Source organism: Carassius gibelio, chromosome B23, assembly GCF_023724105.1.
Source record: "Carassius gibelio isolate Cgi1373 ecotype wild population from Czech Republic chromosome B23, carGib1.2-hapl.c, whole genome shotgun sequence".
Classification (NCBI taxonomy): Eukaryota; Metazoa; Chordata; class Actinopteri; order Cypriniformes; family Cyprinidae; genus Carassius; species Carassius gibelio.
The window spans coordinates 18,351,129-18,378,929 of NC_068418.1; the positions used below are offsets into that span (position 1 = coordinate 18,351,129).

Here is a 27,801-nt window from a genome sequence, read left to right on the forward strand (position 1 = left end):
TTGCTTACAGTTCCTTCTCAAAGAGACATTACAACCCAGTATTGGCAAATAGTTTCATGTTTCAAAGTTTATTGCACAATAAGGGACATTCAAGTAATTGAACAAGGTGTAGCATTCAAGTAATTGAATGAACAAAGTGTGCATATTTAGCTATCACATACATAAACAAAAAACTGTAACTCTTAGCACAATTGTGAAAAATAAACAAAAAAATTAAACTAAACCAGTTACAAAATGATTAAGTATTTAAAAAGAGGCAATAATATTTAAATAATGATTCTGGCTTGCCCAAATACAGAGGCACATTACATATTGCTAAATTTCTGTGAACCTGGTTCTTGTACATGTAAACATGATTATGCAATGGTGGCACAACTACTGACAGCATGCAGTGTTTCCCAGTGAGGAAGCTGTTGTTGACTTGAGTTCTGTTTGTTCGCGGTCTTAAGGCGCCCTCTAGTGCCAATATCCACCATGCTCCTAGACACTGGCTCAGTCCGCAAGCCTCTCACTGAATGTGATTGATTAGTCAGGCTTGGAAGCAGAAGCTGAAACTCATGGTTCTTCTTCTTTCTTCACATTCCTCAGACCTCTGAAGTGTAAACAACTTTGTTTACATCAATACACCCTCTTTTTTCACAGCAAGCACCACAGCAGGACCTCAGATGACCCGTTTGAAAACTTGCTTGCAGACTTGATCTTCACAGTGCAACTCCTATAAAAGTGTTGGGAGGTATGAGTGTTAGTGTATTACATCAATGTGTATTACAGATTTTTATAGTGTAAGATGCTTAATTTCACATTTACCAAATGGAGTTTGTCGTCCTCTATCCAGTGTGACCAACCTCTGTTCTTCTTCTCGCCCTCTTGAATGCATACCAGTTTGTTCCCCTCCCATGTCACCATAGACTAGACAAATAGATTTAAGTTTTTAATTTAAGTGCATTCTCCATATCACCTTTCAGCAAACATTTGTATTCAAACTGCCTAAAGGGCTATGTAAGACCATCAGTTTTATACTATGAAATATGTTCTATTGAATGCCATGAAAATAAATTATATATATATAAATAATTTAACACTTCATTTTACCATGTCGTTGTTACATGTACTTACTATAGTAATAACAGTAAATTATATGTTTCAGTATAATGATAAAACTCTGTAATACCTTGCAGTGTCTGACATCCAGCCCCTTGGTGAACTCTTCGAATTCCTCGTTGACTCTGAAGGAGAAAGTGTAGTTTCTGAAGGTGCTGAGAGTCTTGACGACATATTGATCCCCCAGCTGCTCGATTACTTTACGATGTTTTAGCTTCAGGGCAATCTTGCGGGTGTACAGACTGATCCCTGTGACAAGAGAGTTTAGGATCTATTATTGCTGACAACAACAATATATATATATATATATATATATATATATATATATATATATATATATATATATATATATATATATATATATATATATATATATATATATATATATATTTATTTATTTATATATACATATATATATACATATACATATATATATTAATTATATATTATTATATATTAATTAATTTCACAGGAAAAAGAATGCACTCTTACCTAAAGCAATCATGTATCCCTCAAAGTTGACATTGCTCACCACTTCCCAAGTACCACAGAGACTTACAGGCATATTGTTAACCGTCTGCAAAATATTCCAGTAGTAAACGATGTTTCAGGTATGACAGACAGAAGGATTCCCAGAGCTTATATGTTTTGTTATTTGAGTGGGCGGTGCTTAGTAGTGAACGTATTATAATTTACACGTCGTCAACTCTTTTAAAGGTCATATCTTACGTAAAGTTAAACGTGTCTGGTAAGTGTTTGTGTGGAAATAATTTGTCAAAACATACCCGTAAACACAATAGCACCTGTTCAGATGCTAAGTTATTCATGTAAAATGCAACGCTTGATAAAATAAGCGGTATATTACAAAAGATAAGATATTCATACTCATTTTACTCGTTTACTTGGTTTGCATGCCTTACATTTTTCTGTTCTTCCTTGTAACTTGAATGAAGGTTTCTTGCCAGTCACTTCCATGACTGTCAAGTGTTCCCGCATACGACATCATCATCATCATCATCATCACATGAGCGCCACAATGAAAAACAATCACGCACGTTAAATTACTGTGAATTTCTTAAAAGATGATAAATATAGAGACCGATACTTACTATTTTGAGCATGTGAGGATGAATAGGTGTAGCTACAATTGAATTAAGTGGCATTATAGCATCTGGATAAAATAAATCTGCTTAAAATGTAAGTTATTTTGGATCATCTGTTTAAGCTTAAGACATCATTTGTAAATCGCATGACTAATTAATTAAATCAGATCACACTAAACACAACTACAAGGTGTCAAATGGGACTTGGAAGTTCATATTACACCTGCTAAGATGGTTTTATTATATGCAAATGCCATCAACCAAAGTGACACAATAAATGCAAAATAAATATTGTAGTCTTATTAGTTTAGTGAGTCAGGGAAACTATGTTCTGTAACTATGTAATGTCTTTTCATGTTTAGTAGGCCTATTTCTACATTTTACCAGGTCACAAGGACATGCCTGAGGGAGAATAGAGATGACTATGGATATGTTTAAGTGTGAACTTCACAGGAAACAAACTGTTTCACTACATGCAAGGAAGACAGAAAGTTTCTGTTGTTGAAATCATGTTATTCCAGGGAATTCCCACTTTTAGTTAGTATGTGCGTGCTAAAACAAAAGGCCTCTTATATTAGCACTGATCTTACAGGTCTTCAGATTAAGATCATGGTCTGTAACTATGAAAATGCTCGAAAGAGCTTCAATGTCAAATTGCTGTTCTCCACATGCCAAGATGTCAGCACTAAAACACACAGATAATATATATATAAATATATATATATATATATATGTGTGTGTTTAAACGTCACTGAGCAAATATCATAGCTTGAATTCTAGAGCAACCTTCACAATGACCCTTAACACTTGTTATATTAACATTTTTTCTTAAAGATTACAGATACGAATTAGAATAAAATAACTTTACTTTAAGGGACATGTAAGTACTGAGTAATATTAATTAAATACATGTACTTATTATATGTTAAGGGTTAGGATTAGTGTTACTTGCATGTAATTATGTACGATGTATTATTATTATAATCATAAGAACATGTAATGTGTAACAAGAACACCTTAAAATAAAGTGTTGACAAAAGAGAAAAGGATGATTGGAAACAGATTTTTCAATTATTAGCACCAAAAAAAGAAGAACATTTATTGGAGGCAAACAGTCTCTTAAAACTCAGAAATAACTGACCAAAATTCCTCTTCTAAAAGTGATTTTCTACATTTGGCAGTATACTACAATAAAGATAATTATACGAATGCATCAATCTTTATTAAAACGGAGTCAAAAATATTTTACAAAATGTATCATATATTATTTATCATACTGAATCATTCATGATACAATGCAAAGTAATCACTCAAAACCAAAATTAACTATGAATCAAGTGTCAGTCAAGTTCTGTGGGTGACAGACCAGCCCTCCATCAAGGACCACAAACAGAACAAGAAACCAGCTCAAAAGCAGCAGGACATCAGTCTAGTTGCTGCTGGTGTATCTCTGAAACGGGGCAAGGATAGCATTAGCATTCTTCTGCTCGCTCTCAACGCTATACAGACTGTGTTCTTGAATGTAGCGCACCACAGAGTCAGGCAGCAGGTAGCGGACACTCTGTCCCCTGCGTAGGGCACGGCGCACATGGGTGGCTGAGATCTCATTGGTCACCCATTCCCGAACCATATGGATGTTCTTACGGTGTTTGTATAGCACATCAGACTGATTGATAAACTTCTCGGGGTCACTGCCACATCTGGTGATGCACGCCACACCGTAGCGACCCACTATCTCCTCAATGTCCTCTGGCTTCCAAAGGTCTTTGACACCAAATGACTCCAGCACATCAGCACCACACAGGAGGTTCAGGTGAGGACTGTCTAAAATATAGATTTATGACAACAATATACATCATATTAGTGATACTGACTTAGTTTAGTCATGGACCTTTTTATGAAAGTCATGAGTCTTGACTTGAAAAATGTGCTCCTTTTTAAAATCATTTGGGCAATTATAATTATATTTTAACATTTAAAAAAAAAAGTAAAATTATAAGTTGCACTACAGTTTAAAAGTTTGGAGTCATGTATTAAAAATAAATAAATAATATTGAATCAGCAAGAATACACTGACACAAAAGTGACAGGAAAAAATATTTATAATATTACAAAAGATTTTTAATTCAACTGAATTCTATCCTTTTGAACTTTATATTCATCAAATAATCATAAAAAACACACACATTTTACAGCACAACAGTTTTCAACATGGATATTAAGATATATTTCTCACACATCAAATTAGCATATTAGAATGATTTCTGAAGGATCATGTGACACTGAAGCATCAAAGAGATTAATTAATGTTAGGATTTAATCATTGTTAAAATCCCATAGGAAACACAGGTCTGTTCTCATAAAGAATTTCTCCTTTTTCTCTTCATTAGTTGCTTTAATTCTCACTTGTTACACTTATACATTTGCTTCAAAGTGTTCCACTTGCAGAGGAATGCTGTCAGACAGTGCTGAGAGATGCAGATCGTGCTGAACTGTGTAAACACTTATAAATATAACTCACTGTACATTGTTTCTCTGCTGTCCCTAGGACAAAACAGCCGTTAATTGTATTGACTGTTGTGAGGTATTGTGACATTCTAAGTTAAACACCCTTTTAGCCACCCTGAGCAGTAGGAACATTAATCCTTTGAAGGATTATTTTATCATACCTTCTTTTGTGTTAATATTAGAAGAGCTCTGACAGATGATTGTATTTTGCTCCAGCTTTCTCCTCTTCCCACACCTCACTGTATCCACATCATCACTGTTGTTTTCGCTGGAAATAAGGTCTGCATGGTGCCTAGTAAAGATCAGACAGATCTGATTAAATGTCAATTTGGCATAAAACGTGACGTAGTAGCGCATCAAACATGACGTCCAAAGACAACAAGATCAGATGTGACGTGGAACTAGTGCCAAAAAAAGAAAACACGACAATACCTGCAAAACAAAATGGGTGTGTCAGATAGATTTATCTTTCACTTTTCTCAAAATAGAATCACATGATATTAAGATGTTCCCACCGAACTACTTTGGCTGTCTCCACCCACTCCGGCTGCTGGCTCTCCCAGTCATCCACTGTGATCCAATCAGAGTTCAGCGTGGCTAGTCTAGCCATCTCTAACCGATGACAGGCTTCTATCAGACCTTTCTTTTTATAGCTATCTCCGACTGGAGAGATTATGCCTTTCACCACTCTGTATCTTCCTAAATCCACAAAAAAGTTATGTTAATTATACATTTTAGATACGTGATAACGCAATAAGGCATAGTCAAACCAAAAAAAAACATTTTATCATCATCACTTACTCGTCCTCGTGACATGTTGTTCCAAATGTGTATGAATTTCTTTCTTCTGTCGAACACAAAAGAAGATATTGCAAAGAATGTTGATAACCATACAGCTGCTGGTAGCCATTAACATCAATAGAATTGTTTCCCATACTATGGAGGTCTGCTTTGTTGTTCTTTTGTTTTCAACTGGAGAAAAACTCAAAACAGGTTTGGAACAACTTGTGGGGTGAGTAAATGACGACAACATTTTACCAGCCTATGCCTTTAACACATCATTAATTTAAAACCTACCAGTGTCTTCAAGGTGATCCCGAGCCAGCTCGAACATCCGCAGGTGCATGTTTGTGATGGGGTTGAAGGACCCACATGCCAGCAGCACCACTCTGGTTTTCTCTTGTGATGACATGGATCATATAAAAAATGCTGTCTGCAGAAAAAAGCATATTTTATATATAACACACATATACAAATTATTATCAATAAAGGTTTGTTTCTGGAGGTATTGTAGTTCTAATTAAATATAAACTTATAAATAAATTGAATGGATATCGAAAGTAAATCTCGTTTCAAGTCTCGAAAGTGTAGGTAAGTTAGTAATATAGCGTCATTACTACTATAGTTCATGAGAAAACCGTGTAATAAATAACTACTCTTAAAGATTCAAACGGGTTTAGGGATGATATTATATACAATAAAACGCCATTTCACAAATATGCGCAATAATATGTAATGAAAGCTGGACTAACGTTAAACATGTTTACTTCTTACCAATACAACACACTTGTCTCGTGCTTCCTATTTATCTGACTGCCGTGTGTTTCAGTAAAACTTCACCGACTTTATTAAAACAACGGATGCAGCGAATTATTGCTCTAAACAAACAGCAAGACCGACAAAATGTGAAGTTTTGATACCTTGTCCTGATACCAATGCTGTGGAACAAATCCTGAATACGCTTGTGTGACCCATACAGTCTCTGGTGTGATCATGCGCGATTCAGACGTGTTCAGAGTGTGTTCATGATAATCAACTCTGCGCAGTTTACGCAGAAAAGCCATTGGATTTCTATTGAAGATAAACAGTGCTAGCAAACCACGCCTTAGCAACTGGATTTAGGAGTTTAAATCTTATTGTTATTTTGTCTTTATCAGTTGGACGTTTTTGGAGGTAAAAGTACGGGTGAAAGTTACAACTTGATTCTCGTAAATCCACGTCGTTTAAGACTCTACAGTTCGTACATTTGTATGTTTTATACATTTTAGAGCAAGCTAAGCTAACTGCGCAGTGAGAGAGAATAAAGCAGGGTGACAAAAGAATGTGGTTTATTTAATGTATTTATGGATGTGATACCAGACATGTCATGTTTCACTGATTAATTATATACAATCATCAATATAAAGTATTTACCTTGATACAACCAACAATGCATAATAATTCTGATCAGTTCAGTTCAAATACCTGTGTGGATATCAGCTGTGATATTCACATATGGAGTAGGAACAGTAGGAATGTCTTGTTTTGTGTGAAAAGGTGTGTGATTTATGCCTGCTATTTATTTAAAAAGATAAAGAATGGCTTCTAGAGGAACATCGGAAACGAGCAAACTGAGACAAAACATGGAAGAACAGCTGGACCGGTTAATGCAGCAGCTGCAGGATTTAGAGGAGTGCAGGTAATGGCATCCCACCAGTTCTCTGTAACACATCTCCACATTCAGTTACTTGCACAAATCTGATTATTCTTCCTATTGCAGAGAAGAACTTGAAGAGGAGGAATATGAAGAAACCAAAAAAGAGACACTAGAACAGTTGAGCGAGTTCAATGAGTCATTAAAGAAGTTGATGTCTGGGAATATGACACTAGTTGATGAACTGGGGGGAATGCAGCTGGTAAAAATGTAGATTTTATTGCATTTAAGTTCATATGTTACCCCGGACCACAAAACCAGTCATAAGGGTCACATTTTTTTTAAATTGAGATTTTTACATTGTCTGAAAGCTGAATAAATAAGATTTGCATTGATTTATATAGATTTTTAGGATAGGACAATATTTGGCTGTGTTGCAACTATTTCAAAATCTGGAATCTGAGGGTACAAAAAATTCTAAATATTGAGAGAATCACCTTTAAAGTTGTCCAGATAAAGTTTTTAGCAATGCATGTTACTAATAAAAAATTACGTTTTTATATATTTACGGTAGGACATTTACAAAATATCTTCATGTAACATGATCTTTACTTAATATCCTAATGATTTTTGGCATAAAAGAAAAATCGATAAATTTTGACCCATACAATGTTGGCTATTGCTACAATTACTTATGACTGGTTTTGTGGTCCAGGGTCACATAAATGTGTGTGTGTCAGAATTTAAAGGTATGTTTGCTTGCTTGTTTTTTTTTTCTGTAAAAAGACATCTAAACTGATGTATGCTGGTATAATTAATTCTGCATGCTGAGAGATCATTTATCACTGCAAATATTTATCAGGCGATCCAAGCTGCCATCAGTCAGGCATTCAAGACACCAGAAGTCATTCGGCTGTTTGCTAAAAAGCAGCCAGGGCAATTGAGGACAAGACTGGCTGAGGTGACAAGCACATGTTAACATTTTTAAATATGCAAATATATATGCAAAGACTTAAATATGTTCACATGATACTGTATGAATTCAGATGGACCGTGATGTGATGGTTGGAAAGCTCCCTCGTGATGTGTACACTCAGCAGAAAGTGGAGATCCTCACGGCTCTGAGAAAACTTGGCGAGAAGGTGAGAGGGCTATTACTGACACCAATACTCACATCTATTTCAAGACTCACATGTTAAACCATTTGTGACCCTGGACCACAAAACCAGTCTTAAAGGAAAACGACCCGTTTTTACATATTCCACTATGTTCTTCCCATAAATAAGACAAGTTGATGCGTACCTCTCCTGTCTCAGAGCGTGCAAGTCTGGGGTATATTTTTAGCAATAGCCAAAAAAACATAGTATGGGTCAAAATGATAGATTTTTCTTTTATGCCAAAAATCATTAGGTTAAATGATAGGTAAAGATCATGTTCCATGAAGATATTTTTTAAATTTCATAACTTAAATATATCAAAAAAGTTATTTTTGATTAGTAATATGCATTGCTAAGAATTTGTACAATTTTAAAGGTGACTTTCTCAGTATTTCAATTTTTTTTGCACCCTCAGATTCCAGATTTTAAAATAGTTGTATAATGGCCAAATATTGCCTAACAAACCATACATCACTGGAAAGATTAGTTATTCAGCTTTCAGATTATGTATACATCTCAGTTTCAAAAATTTGACACTAAAGACTAGTTTTGTGGTCCAGGGTCAGATTTCTGATATCTGTAAATTGTTTGAATGTACAGCTGACAACAGAAGATGAAGCGTTTCTTGCTGCAAATGCTAGTGCCACTCTGAGCCACTTTGAGAAGGTGACTGCGAGCCTGGGTAAGATGCAAAGCAGCTAATTATGACTATTGAGGCATATTTTGCTTAATAAAAACCGCTTTAATAATCAAATGTATATGACCTTTTTAGGATCTGAAGATAAGATACTGGCACTGGCCAGTTCTGGAGTTGGGAAGTCATAAAGGTTTACTAGGATTGACATTTAATATGAGTGTGGCCTAAATGCTGTCCGTGCATTTTAAAGTATTTAGTCTTTTTTTTGTTTTTAAACAATGGTTGCAATTTTTACATTTAGGAAAAGAACTGTCTGATGACATCATGTGCTCACTCTACCTAAAGTATGTGCATTAGGACTCATCAGACAGTTATTTGTATTGTGTACTTCCTATACATTTTATGTTTGATTGTACATTTTGATTTGGGTACAGTGAAAGAAAAGTCTACATTTTCAGTGAAACGTCTTAAACATTTATAAAAGCTCATTTTAGAATAGTTAGAACTTATTTTCTGAATACAGAGAGGTAAGATTGTCAAAAAAAAGTCCTGATTCTTTTTTTTTTTAACCCTCTGTTTGTAATGTGATTTATTAATCTTATCATCAAGCTGTTGCCAATAAGCCTTTTTTGGTACTAGTATTTGATAGTAAAATAGACCGACTTTTAATTTGGTTTGTCATAACTTTTTTTAACCAGTGTGATATTTGTAAATACTTTGTATTTGAATATATTTGGTGATCAATATCTTAAAAGGTGTCAGCGTTTTGTCTTTTGTCTTTTTTTTTTTTTTGCTTTTTTGCAATGCATTTGGTTGAAAAAGATCAAAAAAGGGTTTAATCTCTGTTCTCTGTTCTAAATTCTATTACAGTCTGGATTGGGATCTTTGAAAACTCATTATATGTTAATATTTATAAACCTTATAAACAATTCCTAGTTCCACACTATCACTCTGATCATTTTAGTATGAGACGTTTTATAGCTATGAATTAGATATGAATATTTTTCAGTTTTCGAGCACTAGGTGGCACTAAAGTCCTGGCAACATTGCTTTGGTCTGTAATTCACCTTGATCAAAGATGAAATACATAAAAGATCAAAGTGAATTATACATTTTTCAGATATAGGATTTTTTCCCCCTTCAAGCTTTAAAGAAACGAGAATGGTAGAAACTTATAAACTGTTACACTACTATTGACTATTTGAATGTATATATATTTTACTTTGTGAGTATCTGCTGTGAATACATGTACATATAATAATAATTACATTTACACATTTATATTACAGCAAGTATAATATTCAGACACATTCATTCATAAACAAAATTATGCTAATGTAAAGGTAAACATAGACATATGATTATCAAGCGAAATAAACAAAACACCAAGACAAATTTATTCCCATCTCATCCTTTATTTTGTTCATGAGCAAGCATCAACTTCACTATAATTATTCCTCTGAATAACAGAAAAGTGAATGAGCCTGAAGGCAGCATCCAACAGTTCTACAACATCCCCAGTTTTCATTTCTAGAGCAAAAAAATAAAAGTTATTCAAAACGTGAACAATGACCACTGAAGGCTGCAAATCTGAGACCGATTATCTTTTGATTCAGTAGTATCCTATCCCATCTACTCCACTCCAATCCCACAGTACCGTGTGCCAGTTACAGGAAATATTTATATCTTGTGTTATACATGCAAAGACAATGCCCCGTTACACACCCACCATCTGCAGCCGTTCACACTCAGCACAGACTGCTTATTTATTCTGGAGTTTAGTTTCTCCGCCAGTGTCTTAAAATCACATTGTTGAAATACAATTCACATGATGAGAACCTGCGGATGAATATTTGTATCAGGGGAAAGGAGGGAAGATGCAAACAACGGTGCGATTTTCAGTACAAACATTGATTATACTCAATTTGGTCTCAAGGAATGGTTTACATCGCTCAAACGGCTTTTAAAACGATTGCAAGTTGAGAATACACTGTGAGAGACTATTACATTTGTGTGAGTTTCATGCTGCCCTCTCCAGGAGATACACCTTTCACTGTACACATATTGTTCAACTCATACCCACGTATGCTGCTTATAATAATGTACATCTTTTCGAAGTGGATTTCCTCAAACATGAATTAGTACAATATTCATTGATGATACAGTATGGACCTATTATTTTCTCTACACATCGACATGAACACAAGACATCTACTGTATGCAGGACAATTAAAACGTCCACTCTTGATAAAACTAGCTGTCGATCCCAAACAGAAAATGAAATCAAATTAAAACCACTGCCCCATACCTGGTAGAACTCGAACTTGAAATCATTATAAAATGCGAGAACTGAAATGGCATGGATGAGTGTTGGGTTAGTTGTGTTATTAATGCGCTGTGACAGGTAAAAGGCACTCCCAACTCCACCAGCTGAATTCTGGACCTCTCTTTAAAAGTCCTGTCAATTTTGAGGGGGAACCCGATGACCAAAACATGTAACAAAAACCTACAAGAAAAGTCTCCCGTCGCCCTTTCGTGGGTCACAAAAATAGACCTTTTCCACAACTTGCACCTTTCCTGGCATTAAAATAATATTCATACCACCAGCTTAGGCCTTAAACTGAGAATATTCACGCATGTACATATGAAGTACCCTAAAGCTTCACGTCCGTCTTTACTAAACAATCAAACAATGTACAATCTCCAAAATGATTAACATTCTTTTTCAAGCCCGACGGGAACGCAATATTATTTTCCTCAATAGTTAACCATTGTTTTTGAGGGGGGTGTATCCCGAATTTTCCAATCGCAGTAAGAAAATGAAGCTACGACATGATTCTGAGAGCAACTACGAAGAGAAATGACCTGCAAATCTGGAGCAGATTGATAGCGTCACCAAAAAGGAATAAAAGTTTACCAAATGTAAACAAATATCTTCACACAACTCTACAGTACACAGTTCCATGTACAATAAAATCCAACGGCCACACTGCAAAAATATTTTATCCTTTAAAAGTTGAACTTCATTTCTTTTAATGCGCTGTGACCGGCAAATCAGCCCTTGTAATCTTTTTAGGGGCCTTGAAATGACAAGAACACAGGTTAACCCCCGAAAATAAAAAATAAAAACTTAAAAAATACAAAATTAGGTATATATGAAATAAAAATTACCCACCCGCCATAATTTTGTTCAGTAAAGTTCATTTAACTGACCATCTCAAGACAGTATTTTAGCACAAGAAGTCTGTCGAAACAGTACACAACAGACTTTCGATGCTCACATTGTGGCTAAATCACCAGCGCACCCCTTTTCATGTCGTTTCAGTCATAAATCTTATTCAGACTGGGTTATGAGAGTGCATACTGTGATTCCAATTGGTCTCCATTTATTACAGAGGATACGAGCACTATCACTTAAGAATGGCTTCAATAACTGCGGCGTGCCTAAACTGTACAACATACAGTACCACGTGAAAAAAAAAACAACAACTGTATATTCATCACCTGAATGTGATTATTAGTCCCCAAAACGTCACTGAATTAAAAACACTGAAGCCTTGGTGTAGCATTTGTGCCATTGCAAGCCCAGCTAGAATTAGCATATGTAAAGCCAAAGCACTGAACCAACTCTACGAAAAACAAAAAAGATGCACACCCACCTCCAAGAGAAAAGACAAAATGAACGACGCTTTGCCACAGAAACCTCAGCCTCTGTCATGGGTTCCTCTCTGTGAAGCGGACGTTGTTTTTTAGTACGAGCATGAGATTCACTGAAACATGCTAAGAGCATCTGACATAAATATCCTACAGCAGGTACTGTGTCTTTTTAGACACCGGCAACCGTTGGTTAGGCTTTCACTAACACATCGACTAATTACATGGTTTCGTCTTATTTACAAAATATCAAAAAGCAGTTGTTTTCTTCCGTACCCAAGACTGCAAATCTTGCCATGCAATATAAAGTGATCGGAAAAGAGTTTTCCTCAAAAATTCCTGTAGCAAATCAACCTAAAACGTCATGTGCAGAAAATATACATGAAATCATTTCCCGAAGCTCAACTTGAAGGGAAAACTGCAGGGATGTGTCGGCACAGAGCTGAAAGAAAATGCAAACTTAGGCCAGGATTCCCTCGGATAGGACAGAAAAAGATTCAATAAATTAGGAACTTGTATTGAGATACTGTACTACACTGAATACCACCACGATAAGATGTGGGCAGGTGGAAAGAAAGCGGATTGCAACACCTGTCACAAGAGACACATGATATATTCGCATCTATATTGTACATATATTGTATAATAGTTTAGTTTTCAGTGTTTTTTTCCGCATTTTTACACATGGCTCCTTGGGTAGTGGGAACATGGGCGTCCCTATTTGCAGAGGGATGTGACAGTGCGTGGGTGTGTGAGTGTGTGTGTGTTGGTAAGTATTGTGTACTGTGTGCTCAGGAGGATCAGTAGGTGGAGTCGTCCCACTCCAGCTGCTGCTGTCTGCTCGAACCCTGCTGGTCTTCCTGTTCGCCGCCCTCATCCTCACTGCTGTCTGACTCTGCGCTGGTGATGTCGTCTTCCTCCTCTCCGTCCTCGCTCTCTTCCTCTTCCTCGTCTCCTTCCTCTTCGCTGCTGTGCTGATCCTCATAAGTCTAAGAGGAAGAGAGAACTGAACGTTCTTTATACTGCATAATAGACATCTGTGTTTTTATGTGCAATCAAATTCTTATTTAAAAAAACAAACAAACAGGGGTACCCAAACTCTTTTGTCAACTGAACCCCTAATGTAAAGCACTGAAGCACCTTGTGAGATTTTAGTTCAATATTTCAATCATTTAACAATAATTTTAGGTTCACGTTTCACTGATGTCACGTGATATGTATGTAAACAGAGAAAATATATATTTTTTTGTAATAAGTGTTTCATTTATTGTTTTTATTTAAGAATACATATTTATATAAGGATTTGGCAAAAAAGAAATTTAGATTTGAACTGCAATATGACATTGCTGGGATATCTAGACAAAGAACAAAGTTCTAATAAAAATATAATAAATATATATAAACATGTTTTTATTTTAGAATACATTTTAGTTATATAGGGATTTGGCAAATAAAAAAATATTGGCATTTAGATTTAAACTGCAATATGACATGTTGTAATAAACATATTACAACATTGTAATACAAAAAAAAAATTATATATATATATATATATATATATATATATATATATATATATATATATATATATATGTGTGTGTGTTTGTGTGTGTGTGTATATATATATATATATATATATATATATATATATATATATATATATATATATACACATATATACATATGTGTTTAAAATTCTAAAATATATACAGAAAAATTCAATTTAAATGGAAATCAAATTGATTTCAAAAGTGAACTAATCACCTATTCCAAGCCTCTTTAATGGAAGTCTGTGCTTTATGATTCACATCAAATGGTCTCTCTATAAGTGCATTATCACTGAAATAACCTAATTGATTACTTCTTACAGCAAACTAATAATAATGTAATAATGCAAAAAAATAGCTGTTTAGTATATATCAAAAATCCATATTAGCAGACAAATGAATAGGAGGAGGAGGGATGGTAATAAAGGGGAATTCTTACCAAGGTACACTGAGTTTTTAATGGGTTTAGCCCTCTGCTGCATTAACTATGTATGAGTGCTCTAAGAGCACTGAGAGAACAAGCTCTGTTTTAAGACACACCTCCATTGGGTTGACAGTAATGGTGAGAGCAGAGTCATCCCAGTCCATCTCGTTCTCTTTGCCGTTTTCCTGGTCCCTCATGGTGCGCTGGTGGGCAGCACGGATACGGAAGACGCCCAGGATGATCATAAACACCAGGAAGCTCACACACACAACGATAACGACGGTGGCAGCACTGGGGACAACTGTGAAGAGTCGATGGACACATTAGCATTTGGTATTTGGAGTGAAAAAAAACTGTCCAGATGCTGTTGACTGCACGTATATATAATCCCTAAAAGTGCGCTATTAAAAACAGGCTAAGTACATGGCGCTCCATAACTGCCCTACTTTTTAAATTGACTTTAAGCTGCAGAAAAACTCATGGAAAGAAACTGGATTCAGTTTATTCGTTTGATTACAAAGTTTAGATTATCTTTAATGAGAGATTAGTGCAATAATCTAGGAGCGATACTGTGAGAGATGAAGAGGCCAATGAAACGCCATTATCTCCAAGAGAAGCTGAACAGATGGATCAGAGGAGGGGAGCAGAAGAAATACCTGAGGCCTGATGGGTGTTGGCCAGGTTGTGTCCAGACAGGTCCACTGAAGCGTGCTGCACTTGGTTGATGAACTGAGGCTGGACCATAGCATTGTTTGCATGATCCATGGGGTTGGCTGTATGGATCACATTGACCTGATAACATAATCAACAAAGACGGTCACGTCGGTGTAATACAATACAATCACATTTCTCTCTTCATATCCTTTGACTTACTTCGATAAAGACTTGTATATAGCATTTTTATATTAACAGAACCCTTAAACAAATAACAATTGAGTTTTATCTAAGTATTTATATTAGTATACACATAATGATAAATAATAATACCATTTTTTGCATAAGACCATATATAAGATAAAGGTTTTTTTTTTTTTACCAAAATACAGGAAAAACTGTTTTCCATCTGAACATATTTTAAAATGTTTGTTTTTTTCCTTGTGATGGCTTTAGTGTCACATCATCCTTCAGAAATGGTTCTAATATGCTGATTTGGTGCTCAATAAAACTTATCATTATCAATGTTGAAAAATTCAAGATTCTTTGATGAATAAAAACTTCAAAAGGACAGCATTTATTTAAAAATAATTATAATTATTATTTATATAATTTAATATAGTATTACCAAATAAAATTTGAAAGGAGGTGTGTGTGTGTCTATATATATATATATATATATATATATATATATATATATATATATATATATATATATATATATATATATAGACACATACACACACACACAGTGAACTATAGTAAACATTACTTAGGTACCGTGGTATTTTAGTGAAATATTTTAGTGAAGTTAATAAATTATTGTTTACACTGAAGACATTGTGTTGAGTTTTGACATTGTGTACCTCGACTTTGAATTCATTGCTAATGTAGCGGCCATTGAGTTCAGAGCAGACGAGTTTAAACTTCCTGTCAAACAATGCCTCTGTGTGCCAGTTCCTGTAGCGGATCAGATGCAGGACCTGTTCGTAGTTCGCCATGGTGTTAACCCCTGAGGACAGAGTCAAGCTTTAAGCAGTTGTCAAGATTACAGCACTGATGCTTTTTTATTACTATTTGATCAACTGTTCAGCATATAAACTACCCTTAACCAGATGCAAATATACAGCAGTAGTTTGTTGAAGTAGATGGATGAGTACCTGTGATGACCATGCCCACGTTAGAAGAGCTCATCTCCAGAGCTCTCTGCTGGATCTGGACCAGATCCACCTCCAAACTCTCATGATCTCCATTCAGTTCGTCTCCCACCACGGTCACCTCACACGTGTCCAAGTTATGCATGATCTCCTCAGATACCACCGTCTCTTGCACTGCCAAAAAAACAAAAAGCATTCGTCAGTAAGTTAGAGCAGAACTTCTCCATTTGATTCAATTTTATCTTGGAAAGACGTGAATGTTCAGAAACAGTCCACCGTGCAATTTTATGGCAAATATCGATTGCGAGGAGTAAAGTAATCTGTAAGAAACACTTACAATGCACTAAAATAAAAAAAAAACGTTAGCTAAGACAAAAACCTTTTAGACTTTCTTTCATCCCAGAATCCATTATAGAGACAACATGAATATTTCTACCACTTATTGGAATATAAACATTCCAAATATCGCTCAAAGAAACCGTTAAATCATTAGAATTTTTTTTTTCATCTTTCATGATCCATTTCCCCTCTGTCAGCAAAGTTTGTGATTCTCACATTCCCAGCGTACCTGTGGGATCATCCTCGGCTTCGGCTTCGGTCTCAGCCTCCACCTCCACCTCACGGGTGATGGTGCTGACGATGCGCAGCTCAGGGAAGAGCATAACGCCCTCCGTACTCTCAAATTCAGCTGCTCCACGGGCAAAATGGTCAATTCCACTGAGGCTGATCCTTGGCTCCTCTGGCTGGAGAACCATCACGTAGCCTTCAGAGTCAGGCACGGAGATGCACGTCTCCTCATTGAAGCATCTGAACAATTACAAAAGAGACCTTTTTTTAACGTATGTAAAAGTATCATTCGGTTTCATTATGAGCTTTGCCATATACTGTGTTATTCTGGAGCATTTAAAAGTGGGTGGGGCTAGCTAATGTGAAGCAGCTGTAGTGAAATGATGGAAACTAACTTGACAGTGGTTGAGACTCGCAGATGGCGGATTCCTGGGGTGGGGAACTGCCGGGAGTTCAGGTAGGAGATGTGCTGCATCACTTTCTCAAAGCTCTCAATGTCATCTCCCTCCAGGCTCAGAGAAGACTGGTTGGGGTTAAAATCCACCTAGAGAGAGACAGAGAAACATACATCCATTTGGTTAAAACACAAATGAAAATGTTTACTGAAATCTGCTCTATGTATGTGTGTCTATCATTGTTTAGATGAATAGTGTTTAGAATATAAAGCGATCACGTCTCTTCACAAGACCGCGCAATTCATACTGATTAATTTTACTATGCCTTTGTGAACTTTCTGGATCTTCTAAATTTGGGTTACCTGGATTTTCAATGGTTGGACAACAACCTTGTTTGATTAAAAATCCTTTAATTTGTGCTTTAAATAGTAAACAAAATCTTATGGGTTTAGAATGACAAGAGGGTGAGAAAGTCTTCAGCATCTTCATTTCTGTTAAATGTTAAATATGGAAGATAATTTTGGGGAATTAAAATGAGGCTGAAATAAATCAAATAAAAAAAGTACTGAAACTATTACAATTATTAAAAGTAAAACTGAAATAAAAATAAATTAAAGCTGTTATAATAAATAATTAAAATAAATAATAAAACTAAAAATAAAAAAAATACTATATATATATATATAAATAATAAAAAATATGAATAAACACTATACTAGTATATAAACAGTACTAAAATAACACTGTAGGTCACCCATGAGTCATTTCACAAAGCTCGCATATGTTTTGACAGTTATGCAAGGTAGTGTGATCATCAGTTTTCAAAACTTCACCTACATAGCCCAGAAGAATCTGTTTTACAGCATTCACATCACTCACCTTCACAGCAGAGGCTACCTCCTCTGGAAGCTGCACATCAAGACCTTCCTTGCAGGTGTAGAGGCAGTCGATAACTTTCTTGTTCTCCAGTTTGCCGGAGCGGATCATGAGTCCAGCTAGGTTGCCCCTGAAGTACTGAGTCATGCGGGCGCTGCCACCTACACAAACCCAGAGGGGGACAGAACCTGTTAGATACCAAACGTTTGCTCTGCTGTGCTCAAGCATGCACAGTGTGTACAGGCCGTGTGACTGATGCTCATGCATGTTAAGTGTTCAATGTAGGTGCAGGATGATGGATGACCTGATTCAGGCCTGTGGCCTCATGCAACTTTTGCTGGGAGAAAAAAAGGCAAATAAATGGGAACGAACACAAAGTGGCACATAAAAAATGAGGCAATATGACTGAATAAATCTACACATATTTGCATATTTCTAAATGGTTAATGCTATATGTGTTTGAACTGTCTTGTTATCAACATTCAAGGAATAGGTGACCCAAAAAGGAAAATCTGGTCATTATTTATGTTGTTCCAAATGCTCTTATTATTTCATAAAATGTACAATTAGAGATTTTTTGAGAACCTTACGCTGCTTGCCTGCTCCTAACAGTGACCGCATCTGTCAAGCTCATTAAAGACATTAAAACTCACTGAAAAACATCATACATGTAGTCTGAAAAATGGTTTACACAACCTTTCAAAAGTACAGTCAGCAAGATTTATTTATATTTTTGAAATATTTATCCACATTAGATCAAAAATACTACAAATAATAATAGAATTTAAAATATCCGTCTTTTATTTTTATACATTTGAAAATGTACTTCATCCCTGTTATGGCAAAGCTGAATTGTATTTTATTTAAAAAAAAATTTGATGAACAGAAAATTTTAACGAAAACCAGTGATGTGGAATATAATTAAATATTTGTATCACTTTTATTTTTTCTGAGCTGAATAAACATTATAAACTGAATATATAAAAAAATCTTCCTGGCCCCAATGTGTTGAACAGCAGAGCATATTTATTATTTTTATATAAATTATTTATCATCTAACACATTAATTAAGAAAAAATATTTTTTTATATAATTTTAATATTATGATGTAATCTTTCCCTTCAGCAAAGTTCACAATTAGCTCTCAATTCACTTCCAAAATCCTAAATGCTGAAATGACAAGCTTGCTTAGTTTCTACCCAACGCAAAAAAAAAAAAGACCTTTGACAAATTAGTCATATGGATTACTTTATCAAGTTTGTTTGACAGTTTGACAGAAGTTGCTGTATGGAAAATCTTGAAACAATAATTTTCATTTTTGGGTGAACAGTCCCTGTAAGATGAAAATGAAAGCGTAACACTGTACGTAAAGCAATGTCTTCTATAGTGTGACTGTCTGAAGGACACAGAGAGATGCTGGAGCGGTCAGAATGACCTCAGCAGTAATGTGACACTGAGTGATGCTGTAAAGTCAGCAAGGTCACAGAGTGGGATATGAGACACTGTCTGCTGCACTGATACCACTGGCATAAATAATCCTGCAAACCGCAACAAGGAATGCAGCCAAACCCTCTGATTTATCATAAAAACATGCAGATCCCTAAGGTCAGTTAGACTTGTTTTGCTTGTAATATACGGTCTGCTGTGTACATCTCCAGATCTGGAAGCAAACTGAAATTAGATGGAGCTGGACTGATGAATTAAGAAAACAGAATGAAGAACAAGACAGGCAGGGTTTATGATATGACATGGCATCTCTCGACTCAATTGCATCATGCTACAAATGTTATGCCATTGCAGACAAGCTATGCATGAACGGTCTTCCTGTAGCTGAATGACATGCTGCAGAAGAACCACATATGTGCAGGGCATTAACAGACGTGCGTTTGGAAATATTAGTGTGATCAGGAAAGACTAGGGCAACCTGTCAAAGGCTCTGAGAGAGTCTCAGTATCATTGTCATGTCCTGAGAGGTCTGTGGAGGTAAGACAGAAGAGCGGGGAAAGACCAGGGCTCAATATAGTCAAGGAAAGAAAGTCACTTTTGGAAGTACACTTGTATAAAAAAAATGACATGCAATAAAAGCCACAAATCGTTTTTAGATTAAATTAGGTTTTTAAGATTATCTAAGATCATCTGACATGCGTCAATAGATTTCGTCTTACATCTATGACAGGGGTTATGAAATAGGCATGTCTACAAATTGCAAAGGCAAACTATTTACTAATAAAGAGCATGTTTAAATTCCAACTGCAGCTGGCATCTTTGTGCGTTGAGAATCAATAGATCATTAATGAGAGTACCTTGCCAGCAGGCGCCGATGGTGAGCTGGGTTTCGATCTTGGAGGCATGCAGAGGGTAATCCTCCGTGACCAGGAAGGGCTCGAAGATGGAACCATCCACAAACAAAGTCACTGCTGGGAACTCAATGTTTAACACGTAGTGATGCCATTCTTTATCACACACCTGGGAGGAGAGATAATAGATCAGGGCTTCTGTTTAACTACAGACTGCACCAGCTAAAGCGTTCAGAAAAACCTAAATGGACATTCAGATTTCGAGGACAGTATGTATCTACCTAAATGTACAGTTGGGTTTGTTTAAAGCAGGTATTTTCATGTTTTTAATGCTTAGGACCCTCAGTTATGATGATTCTCTAGCAAGGAACCACCTTCCTAAAATATAACTTAGCATGCATATATTTTCATGCATTTTTACTGGGTCAGAAAGGTAGAAAATGTAATATTGGCCATTTGGAGAGAGAATGTTATGGAGCAACAGCTTTAAGTATGAGGTGACCTATTCATCACCGGCGAGCTAAACATAACACAAGGGCGTCTTTCAAAACGGAGGGCTTCTGAAGGGGCTCAAGTTGACTCACTTGATCGAGTTTCCAGTGGAATTCAGCTGGTTTGTAGTTCTCCGATTCGGTAGGCTCCTGACGCAGCAGCAGCACAAGACGACAGTTGTGTACATACAGAGAGTAGTGGTGCCTGTTCATCTCTGCAGAAAATACATAGACAGGAATAAAAATTCACACTTGTGTCAATGAGAATTCATGTAAATATGCTTGCTTATCACACGACTGAAGCATGTTACAATTTTGTGGTGCACTGAACATCATGTCTCAGTATGCATGGATTGCCGCAGCTGCACTATCCTAGAAAACAATGAGCAACTTTCCATAAACGGGGGCATAACTGTGACATAATCAGCCTTACATAAGGGCCAGCAGATGAGCTTTTTGTAGCGCAGGGAATTTTGCTTCAATGACCAGAGAGTGAGATCATAGTGTGAAAATTCAATTTCACAGAACTACCATAAGCAACCCTTTCGTAACCTTCAAAATGTCATGAGACGCTACTCCAGTAAAATTTTTACAGCATATATATATATTTATTACACACACAATTGTTTTTTTTTTCTCTTTCAAATATGTTTTTTTTTTGTAGTTAATGCATTCAATTCCTTTTAAAGGAAACAAAACAAAACAATGCAGAAATTTGGAATGGAATGTATTTCAGAATATGTGTGTGTGTAACACTGGATAAGGGGAATACTGGGGATTTTTATTTGTAAAAAAATTATTGGGGGGGGGTTACCACATATAAAATAGCTAGCAAACAAAACAAAACTAATTAAAAAAAACAAAAAAAAAACAAACAGATATTACTAACCCCACAATTTTGAACAGTTGTGTATATTTATCTATATACATTTACATAAAACCAACAAAAAGGTGATTACTAAAGTGATTTAATGTAATACTACACAGAAAATGCCTGATAGATATCATGCTATTACACTTAAACACAACAACAATAATAATAACAGAAACTAAACAAAATATTACAAATATATTAATAAAAAATATAATAAAAAACTGCAATAAAACAGTGCAGTCAAGTGCATTACTTATAATCCATTTTACAGTGTCATACTAAATAAATAAATAAACAGCTTTAATAACACATACAATTTAGCAGATGAAATAACAAGATGATTTTGACAGCCCTACTGAAGTAAAAAGATGAAGAGGACATGCAAACATGGAAGCCATCATCACGCTCTCAGACCTGTCAGTGTGTTCTGTGTGTGAATGTCTTTACCAGTCTTGTCAGAGTTGCAGAGTATGGTCTCCTTCTCCCTGCCTCCAGGTCCGTGTCTCATCCACACCGAGATGGTGAAGGGCTCTTTCAGGGTGGTGCTCACCACACCCTCAGGGACCTTGATGGCCTGGGTGCCATTGAACTCAAACACCTGGTCGCTGTCGTGCCCGTTGTCAGTGGGCAAGCCGACAGTCCAGTTGGCAGAGTTGCTGGGAGCAGGCAACAGCTCCACAGTACCAGCACTGGCACCTGGATGCGCACACAAACAGTTATTCATTACAGTATCCCAAAATATTGGTTGCATTATGGTTCAGCATGTGCCTGTGGGATTCTGCAGGTATTACGATTATGTAAATTAGTCTAAAATAGTGTTGAGTTGCTTAATGTAATAAGCACATTTAATGATCTTGATGTTAAATGTAAGTCTATTATAATAAGGATGTCGGGACTCACCGCACAGCTTGTGCAGGAATTTTTCGGAGTAGGTGTCACGGTCACAGCCCTTGCCGATGTGATTAGTCTCCAGCATGATGCTGGCCTGAATGGAGGTGATTGGCTCCTCGCAGGTCTCCAGGTGCATGCTGGGGAACAGGGCTAGACTGCCTGTACCAGGCTCATATTCAATCCTTTTATTAAATCCTATCATCAGAGAGAAAATGTGTCATTCAAAAAACAGATTATTCTGTAACAAACTGACATTAGTTAACATGACATAACAATGAAAAATACCTGATATGAATTTTTTGTTTTTACATACACTACCATTCAAAAGTTTGGGATGGGTACAATTTTGAAAGAAAGCATTATCCTGAAATATTGTTATATAATAACAGCTTTCTATGAAGCCAAAGGTGAGTTTGTATTATATTTAGTCTTCAGTGACACAAGATACATTCTAATTTCATTCAGAAATCATTCTAAGAAGAAAAATAATCATATTTAAAATGTAAAAAATCACTTTCATCTAAATTGCGCTCCCGTTAGTAAATGGAAGCAGTTCCGGAAGGATGACGTATGAGGACAGTTTTGCACATGTGCCGCTCAGAAGTGACAAACCCAAACCACCGGTCGCTATTTTTTTAAGCTGAAAGTGAAAGGAGCGGGACATCGTTATCTTGGCAGCGCGTCACTGCATGTCACTCCCTGTTAATCGAAAATGGGCAAAAAGGCGGGACCTGGTTACTGAAGACACGCCTACCTAGCTCACGTTGGCAGCGGCAATCCGCTCAAGTGGCCACGCCCTTAATTATGCAGAAATTTAAGGCTTAAAATAATTTAAATGGATGAGTTATAAGAAAAATTCACCCCCCTCACAGTTGTCATGAAGGGCAAAATTAGCTATATAGACCAAAATCATTTTTTGTCCCAGGCTTTTAACATGTTTTGAAAAACGTTGGGCATTTTAACATTGGGGAGTCTATGGGATTGACTCCCTTTTGGAGCCAGCCTCAACCAGCCAATCGATAAATTGCAGTTTTAGTCACTTCCTGATTGGCTTCACGAGAGAGAGCGGGAGGTTGCCGCTTGGTAAGCTAGATTAAAGTGATTATTACATTTTAAATATGGTTATTTTTCTTACAAAAATAGATCAATTCGCTACAGGAGGCCTTTGTTTAACTCACCGCCCACCCCTCCCCCCACTTTTTATAATGGAGGGGCACTTTTTATTTCACTATTTTTGTACTGATGCATGCAACACCGCTGAGTGGCAATTTGTAATAAGACAATTTGTAATATAACTCTGACTAGATTTGTCTGAAAGAATAAAGTCATATACACCTAGGATGCCTTGAGGGCGAGTAATTTTTGGGCTAATTTTCATTTTTGGGTGAATTTACCCTTTAACTACAATCTTTCGCTATAATGGTGGATTTATCATTTAAACTTCTTTGTCCATGTACACAACTTAGCTGAGCTTTCCCGCCTTAAAACAACAAAATAATACAGCTGTGTTTGTTTACATATATGAGATACAAAAAATCCAGAGGTCTTTGATACCTTGCCAGCTTGGTTTGCAGGTGGGCTTGATGTTGATTTTTACAAGAACGTCCTCAGATGCACGGTTTTTACCGCAGTCATATGCAGTCACGGTGAGTTTGTACATGCGTTCCTTGCTGTAGTTCAGCTTCTCTGTGTTCTTGATGTTGCCTGTTCATGTAGAGAACGAACAAGCAATAACCTCAAGCAAAAATGAAAACTTCAATTCAGGCCACAACTCAAGGTGACAGTTTGCTAACGTCACTGTTAGGTATGCTACAGATCCTAAAATGGCAGCTTGTTTCCACAAATCAATTTTTATCGGCACATGAATAACAATGACCTAGAAGTCAATATCACTCTAAGGGATATTACTTGGGGTTTTGGCAGGAGATCTGAATTGGCAGCACTTACCATCCTTGTCAACGGTAAAGGGCACATCGGGGGTGACAATCTCATAGCTGCAGATCTGACTGAACTGGAAAGAGCAGTCAGCGTCCACGGCCTCCACCTTCAGGATGCTGTCATACTTTTTGCCCTCGATCACTGTGGCTTTGTAGGACTTCTCTTTGAACACCGGTGAATACTCATTCATGTCATTCACTTGGATGTGGACGGTAGCCCTGGGTGACATCAAAACGTCATTAATAAACTAGAATTGGACAAGTGGGAATAAGCAGTGACGCAAGTCTTGTTTGATAACAGATGGATGATTAATTCAGGCACGCTCTGATGGGACGCAGTCATTCACAGGAGTGAACACGAGTGTTCTAATATCTCATTATGTGATATCATAAGAATGGGATGTTTCAAATGGGCTTTAGGGTTTCTTTATGCCACAAATTTTATTTAGAAATTAGAGATAAAAAAGCATGTCTTAGATTTGCTAGAAGAAAAAAAAAAGACCTTTAATTAATCAGGGTACAACCAGGGTTAGTAAGGTAATGGAAGTTAATCGGTTTACTAAATTATTACATTTTTCTGTGCTGGATTTTATTATCATTGTTGTGTAAGGAAAATCTAATGTAAACCTTCATTTACAGCTGACTTGCCCATAGTGTTTTTATTTATGGAAATTCATTAATTATTTTTTAGACTAAAAACTAAATTATAAACAATGGAATGGTATTTTCTTGTAAAACATACTTCAGTAATGTTTGTTTTATTTGTATAATGTATAATGTTTTTTTCTTTTTTTTTTCTTTTTTAAGAAATTAATAATTTTATCCCCCAAGGATGCCATGATGTTTATCAAGAGTGACAATAAAAACATTTATAATGTTGTAAAAGATTTCTATTTCAAATTAAAGCTGTTTGTTTGAATTTAAAAAAAAATAAAAATAAAAATGAAAGAATCCTAAAAAAGTGACTGTTTCCAACAAAAATAAAGCATCACTGTTCTCAACATTAAGAATAATAATAAGAAATGCTTCTAAGGCACCAAATCAGTAGAATAATTTCTGAAAAATCATGTGACACTGAAGACTGGAATAATGGCTGCTGAAAATTCAGTTTTATCTTCACAGGAATAAATTACATTTCATAATATATTCAAATAGAAACAGTTATTTTAAATTAGAATAATAAAAAAAAAAATTACAGTATTTTTGATCAAATAAACACAGCGTTATATATATGTATATATTATATATCCAAATATAAATATATTATCCAAAACTCTTTTAAATACATTTTGACACAACCAGAATGCTTACGTGTACAATTCTGGCTCAATTCTAGTGCCACTTGCAACTATTCATTACAGTTCTTTTTACTTTATCAATAAAAACTCCCAAACAAGATACGCACTTGTGAGATTTCTTCATGTTGCTGCCATCAGGTCCCTCTCCACAGTCGTAGGCCTGGATGGTGAAGGTGTGCTCCTTTTGCAGCTCACAATCCAGTTTATCCTTGGCCCGGATCACGCCCTCGCCAGTGGACTTATCCAACACCACCGCCTCGAACGGCACATTCTGCCCGTGAATCCTGAAGCCGCAGATCTCCCCTGCAAACGGCACACGTGTGTTTAGTCAAGCCCACCCGTGAGCCAAAGCGCCAGCTGCCGTTCATGAGATAAAAGAAACCCACAATGAAATTATAACACGTCACACTCAAATAAGAACAGCCAAAGTTGGTTTGGCAGCCAAAGGGATCGAAACACTGAGGGGAGGTGGGAGGTGAAGGTGTCTGTGGAGGAAGGCAGAAGCACTGTGGGATGGGGGTGAGTATTTGGGAGGTGGAAGGGAGGGTTAAAAAAGGGATACCGAGTGTCTGGTCCAAGCCATTTGATCACATTGCATCCAGTCATGCAGTAAGAAACCCAGAATGTGGACAGGCATTTCACAGGAATACTTTATATACAAGGACAGGAAGGAAATGATATGAACCAATGGACAGATATCTGTTGTGTTTAATAGCATAACATATCTAAAGAAGTACTTAAAGTGTTTAATGCAGATTTTTGGTTAAAAGGAACACATTTTAACAAGAAAGAAAATGTTCAAATGATAAGTTAATCATGGGGCGAATGAAAAGGAGTTATGACAGAGATCCAGCGTCCTTTCAGAAGTTCACAAATCAAAGCAAATATACAAACAAACAAAAAACTCATTTGGAGCTTAAAGTTAGATTTAGGCGTGAAGGAAGTCTTCCTGTGCAATGTTGTCTCTCTCAAACCTTTAAAAAAACTGAAAGAATGAAACAAATTAAAAATTGAGGAGCAGAGGCAGGAAACTTAAAGGCTGGATGAGAGCTGGGGTTAGAAATATCCATTTGCTTGACATCCACATCAACCAGCAGTAGTTGTCATGCTGTGTATTTAACATTAGTGGAGGAGAGGGTGAAGAGACTCAAACTACAGATCAAACCACACCACAGACCGGACAGCAGAGAGTTTGCATCATTTAACAATCTCAGCATTAGCGTTTTTGAGCAGGAACTGAACTCTGGAGTGTCAGAGTCTCACAGATTTAAGATCTGTCGTGTTCAAAGCCAACCCCTAAAAGGGACTTTACAGGGAGGATGTAACTAGTAACTAGTGTACGTGCATTATTTCCCTTCATCTCTTCAGTTTTGGAGCTGAAGTACTGTTAGCATCTGCAAACTTCAATGGATGTCTCATGCATAGATATTTCTAGATACTGTTATCCCCGCATCACTCTTGTCATCCAGTAGCTACATTTTCATTTCCAACAAATTCAAAGCAAACCAAAAAGAAGAAGAACTGGGAAGAGATTAAAAAGAGCATGACAGGAGTTTCCGTGTGAAGTGCCGATTTCTTTTGTGTTTGCGTTAGTGGGTTAATAAAATGGTAAAAAGGCAGTAGAAAGAGCCCATCACCTTCTTTGGTGAAGGTCACCTCAAAACTCTCTACAAGAAGGGAGAAAAGATAAACCCAGGTCAGTCAGAGAAGGAATGAGATGCAGAGAAACACAGACAAGAAAGAGAAGCAGCCGAGGACTCAAAATACCTCATTTGACTTTTCACACTGTTCAGATTAGGGTTGGGCAATATATATTTAAT

At 36.3% G+C, this 27,801-nt stretch overlaps 4 protein-coding genes across 9 annotated transcripts in view; 1 reads left to right on the forward strand and 3 right to left on the reverse strand.

Moving 5' to 3' along the window:
- Positions 1-82: 82 nt before the first annotated feature.
- Positions 83-1,728, reverse strand: rbp7a (retinol binding protein 7a, cellular). Its single transcript, XM_052593664.1, has 4 exons — positions 1,594-1,728; positions 1,172-1,350; positions 808-909; positions 83-715 (listed from the first exon to the last, which is right to left on the reverse strand). Exons 1-4 carry the CDS (start codon positions 1,664-1,666, stop codon positions 662-664), a joined length of 408 nt encoding a protein of 135 aa, XP_052449624.1. The 5' UTR covers positions 1,667-1,728; the 3' UTR covers positions 83-661.
- A 1,539-nt stretch (positions 1,729-3,267) lies between these two features.
- Positions 3,268-6,529, reverse strand: nmnat1 (nicotinamide nucleotide adenylyltransferase 1). Its single transcript, XM_052593660.1, has 5 exons — positions 6,413-6,529; positions 5,790-5,925; positions 5,228-5,411; positions 4,874-5,004; positions 3,268-4,028 (listed from the first exon to the last, which is right to left on the reverse strand). The coding sequence occupies exons 2-5, from the start codon at positions 5,902-5,904 to the stop codon at positions 3,634-3,636; spliced, it is 825 nt and encodes a 274-aa protein (XP_052449620.1). The 5' UTR covers positions 5,905-5,925; positions 6,413-6,529; the 3' UTR covers positions 3,268-3,633.
- lzic (leucine zipper and CTNNBIP1 domain containing) lies at positions 6,491-9,673 on the forward strand. 3 transcript variants are annotated; one of them, XM_052593661.1, is made up of 7 exons: positions 6,491-6,671; positions 7,063-7,170; positions 7,252-7,387; positions 7,988-8,086; positions 8,172-8,267; positions 8,883-8,964; positions 9,055-9,673. In XM_052593661.1, the coding sequence occupies exons 2-7, from the start codon at positions 7,070-7,072 to the stop codon at positions 9,105-9,107; spliced, it is 567 nt and encodes a 188-aa protein (XP_052449621.1). In that variant the 5' UTR covers positions 6,491-6,671; positions 7,063-7,069; the 3' UTR covers positions 9,108-9,673. The 3 variants fall into 3 exon arrangements, with proteins under 3 accessions (XP_052449621.1, XP_052449622.1, XP_052449623.1); XM_052593662.1 differs by having other exon boundaries at positions 6,514-6,665; XM_052593663.1 differs by having other exon boundaries at positions 6,562-6,728.
- Positions 9,674-10,314: 641 nt separating this feature from the next.
- clstn1 (calsyntenin 1) overlaps positions 10,315-27,801 on the reverse strand; it is a 38,296-nt gene continuing 20,809 nt past the window's right edge. The window contains exons 3-19 of one of the 4 annotated variants that reach the window (XM_052593656.1): positions 27,619-27,648; positions 26,089-26,284; positions 24,694-24,902; positions 24,301-24,450; positions 22,756-22,941; positions 22,303-22,551; positions 21,075-21,196; positions 20,497-20,659; positions 20,118-20,168; positions 18,197-18,354; positions 17,318-17,466; positions 16,924-17,162; positions 16,359-16,529; positions 16,065-16,210; positions 15,201-15,336; positions 14,661-14,845; positions 10,315-13,562 (exon numbers count right to left, since the gene is read on the reverse strand). In XM_052593656.1, the coding sequence (XP_052449616.1) occupies positions 13,374-13,562; positions 14,661-14,845; positions 15,201-15,336; positions 16,065-16,210; positions 16,359-16,529; positions 16,924-17,162; positions 17,318-17,466; positions 18,197-18,354; positions 20,118-20,168; positions 20,497-20,659; positions 21,075-21,196; positions 22,303-22,551; positions 22,756-22,941; positions 24,301-24,450; positions 24,694-24,902; positions 26,089-26,284; positions 27,619-27,648 (2,729 nt within the window). In that variant the 3' untranslated portion in view covers positions 10,315-13,373. The remainder of the gene's footprint in view (positions 13,563-14,660; positions 14,846-15,200; positions 15,337-16,064; positions 16,211-16,358; positions 16,530-16,923; positions 17,163-17,317; positions 17,467-18,196; positions 18,355-20,117; positions 20,169-20,496; positions 20,660-21,074; positions 21,197-22,302; positions 22,552-22,755; positions 22,942-24,300; positions 24,451-24,693; positions 24,903-26,088; positions 26,285-27,618; positions 27,649-27,801) is intronic. The other 3 variants (XM_052593657.1, XM_052593658.1, XM_052593659.1) reach the window with 3 other exon arrangements.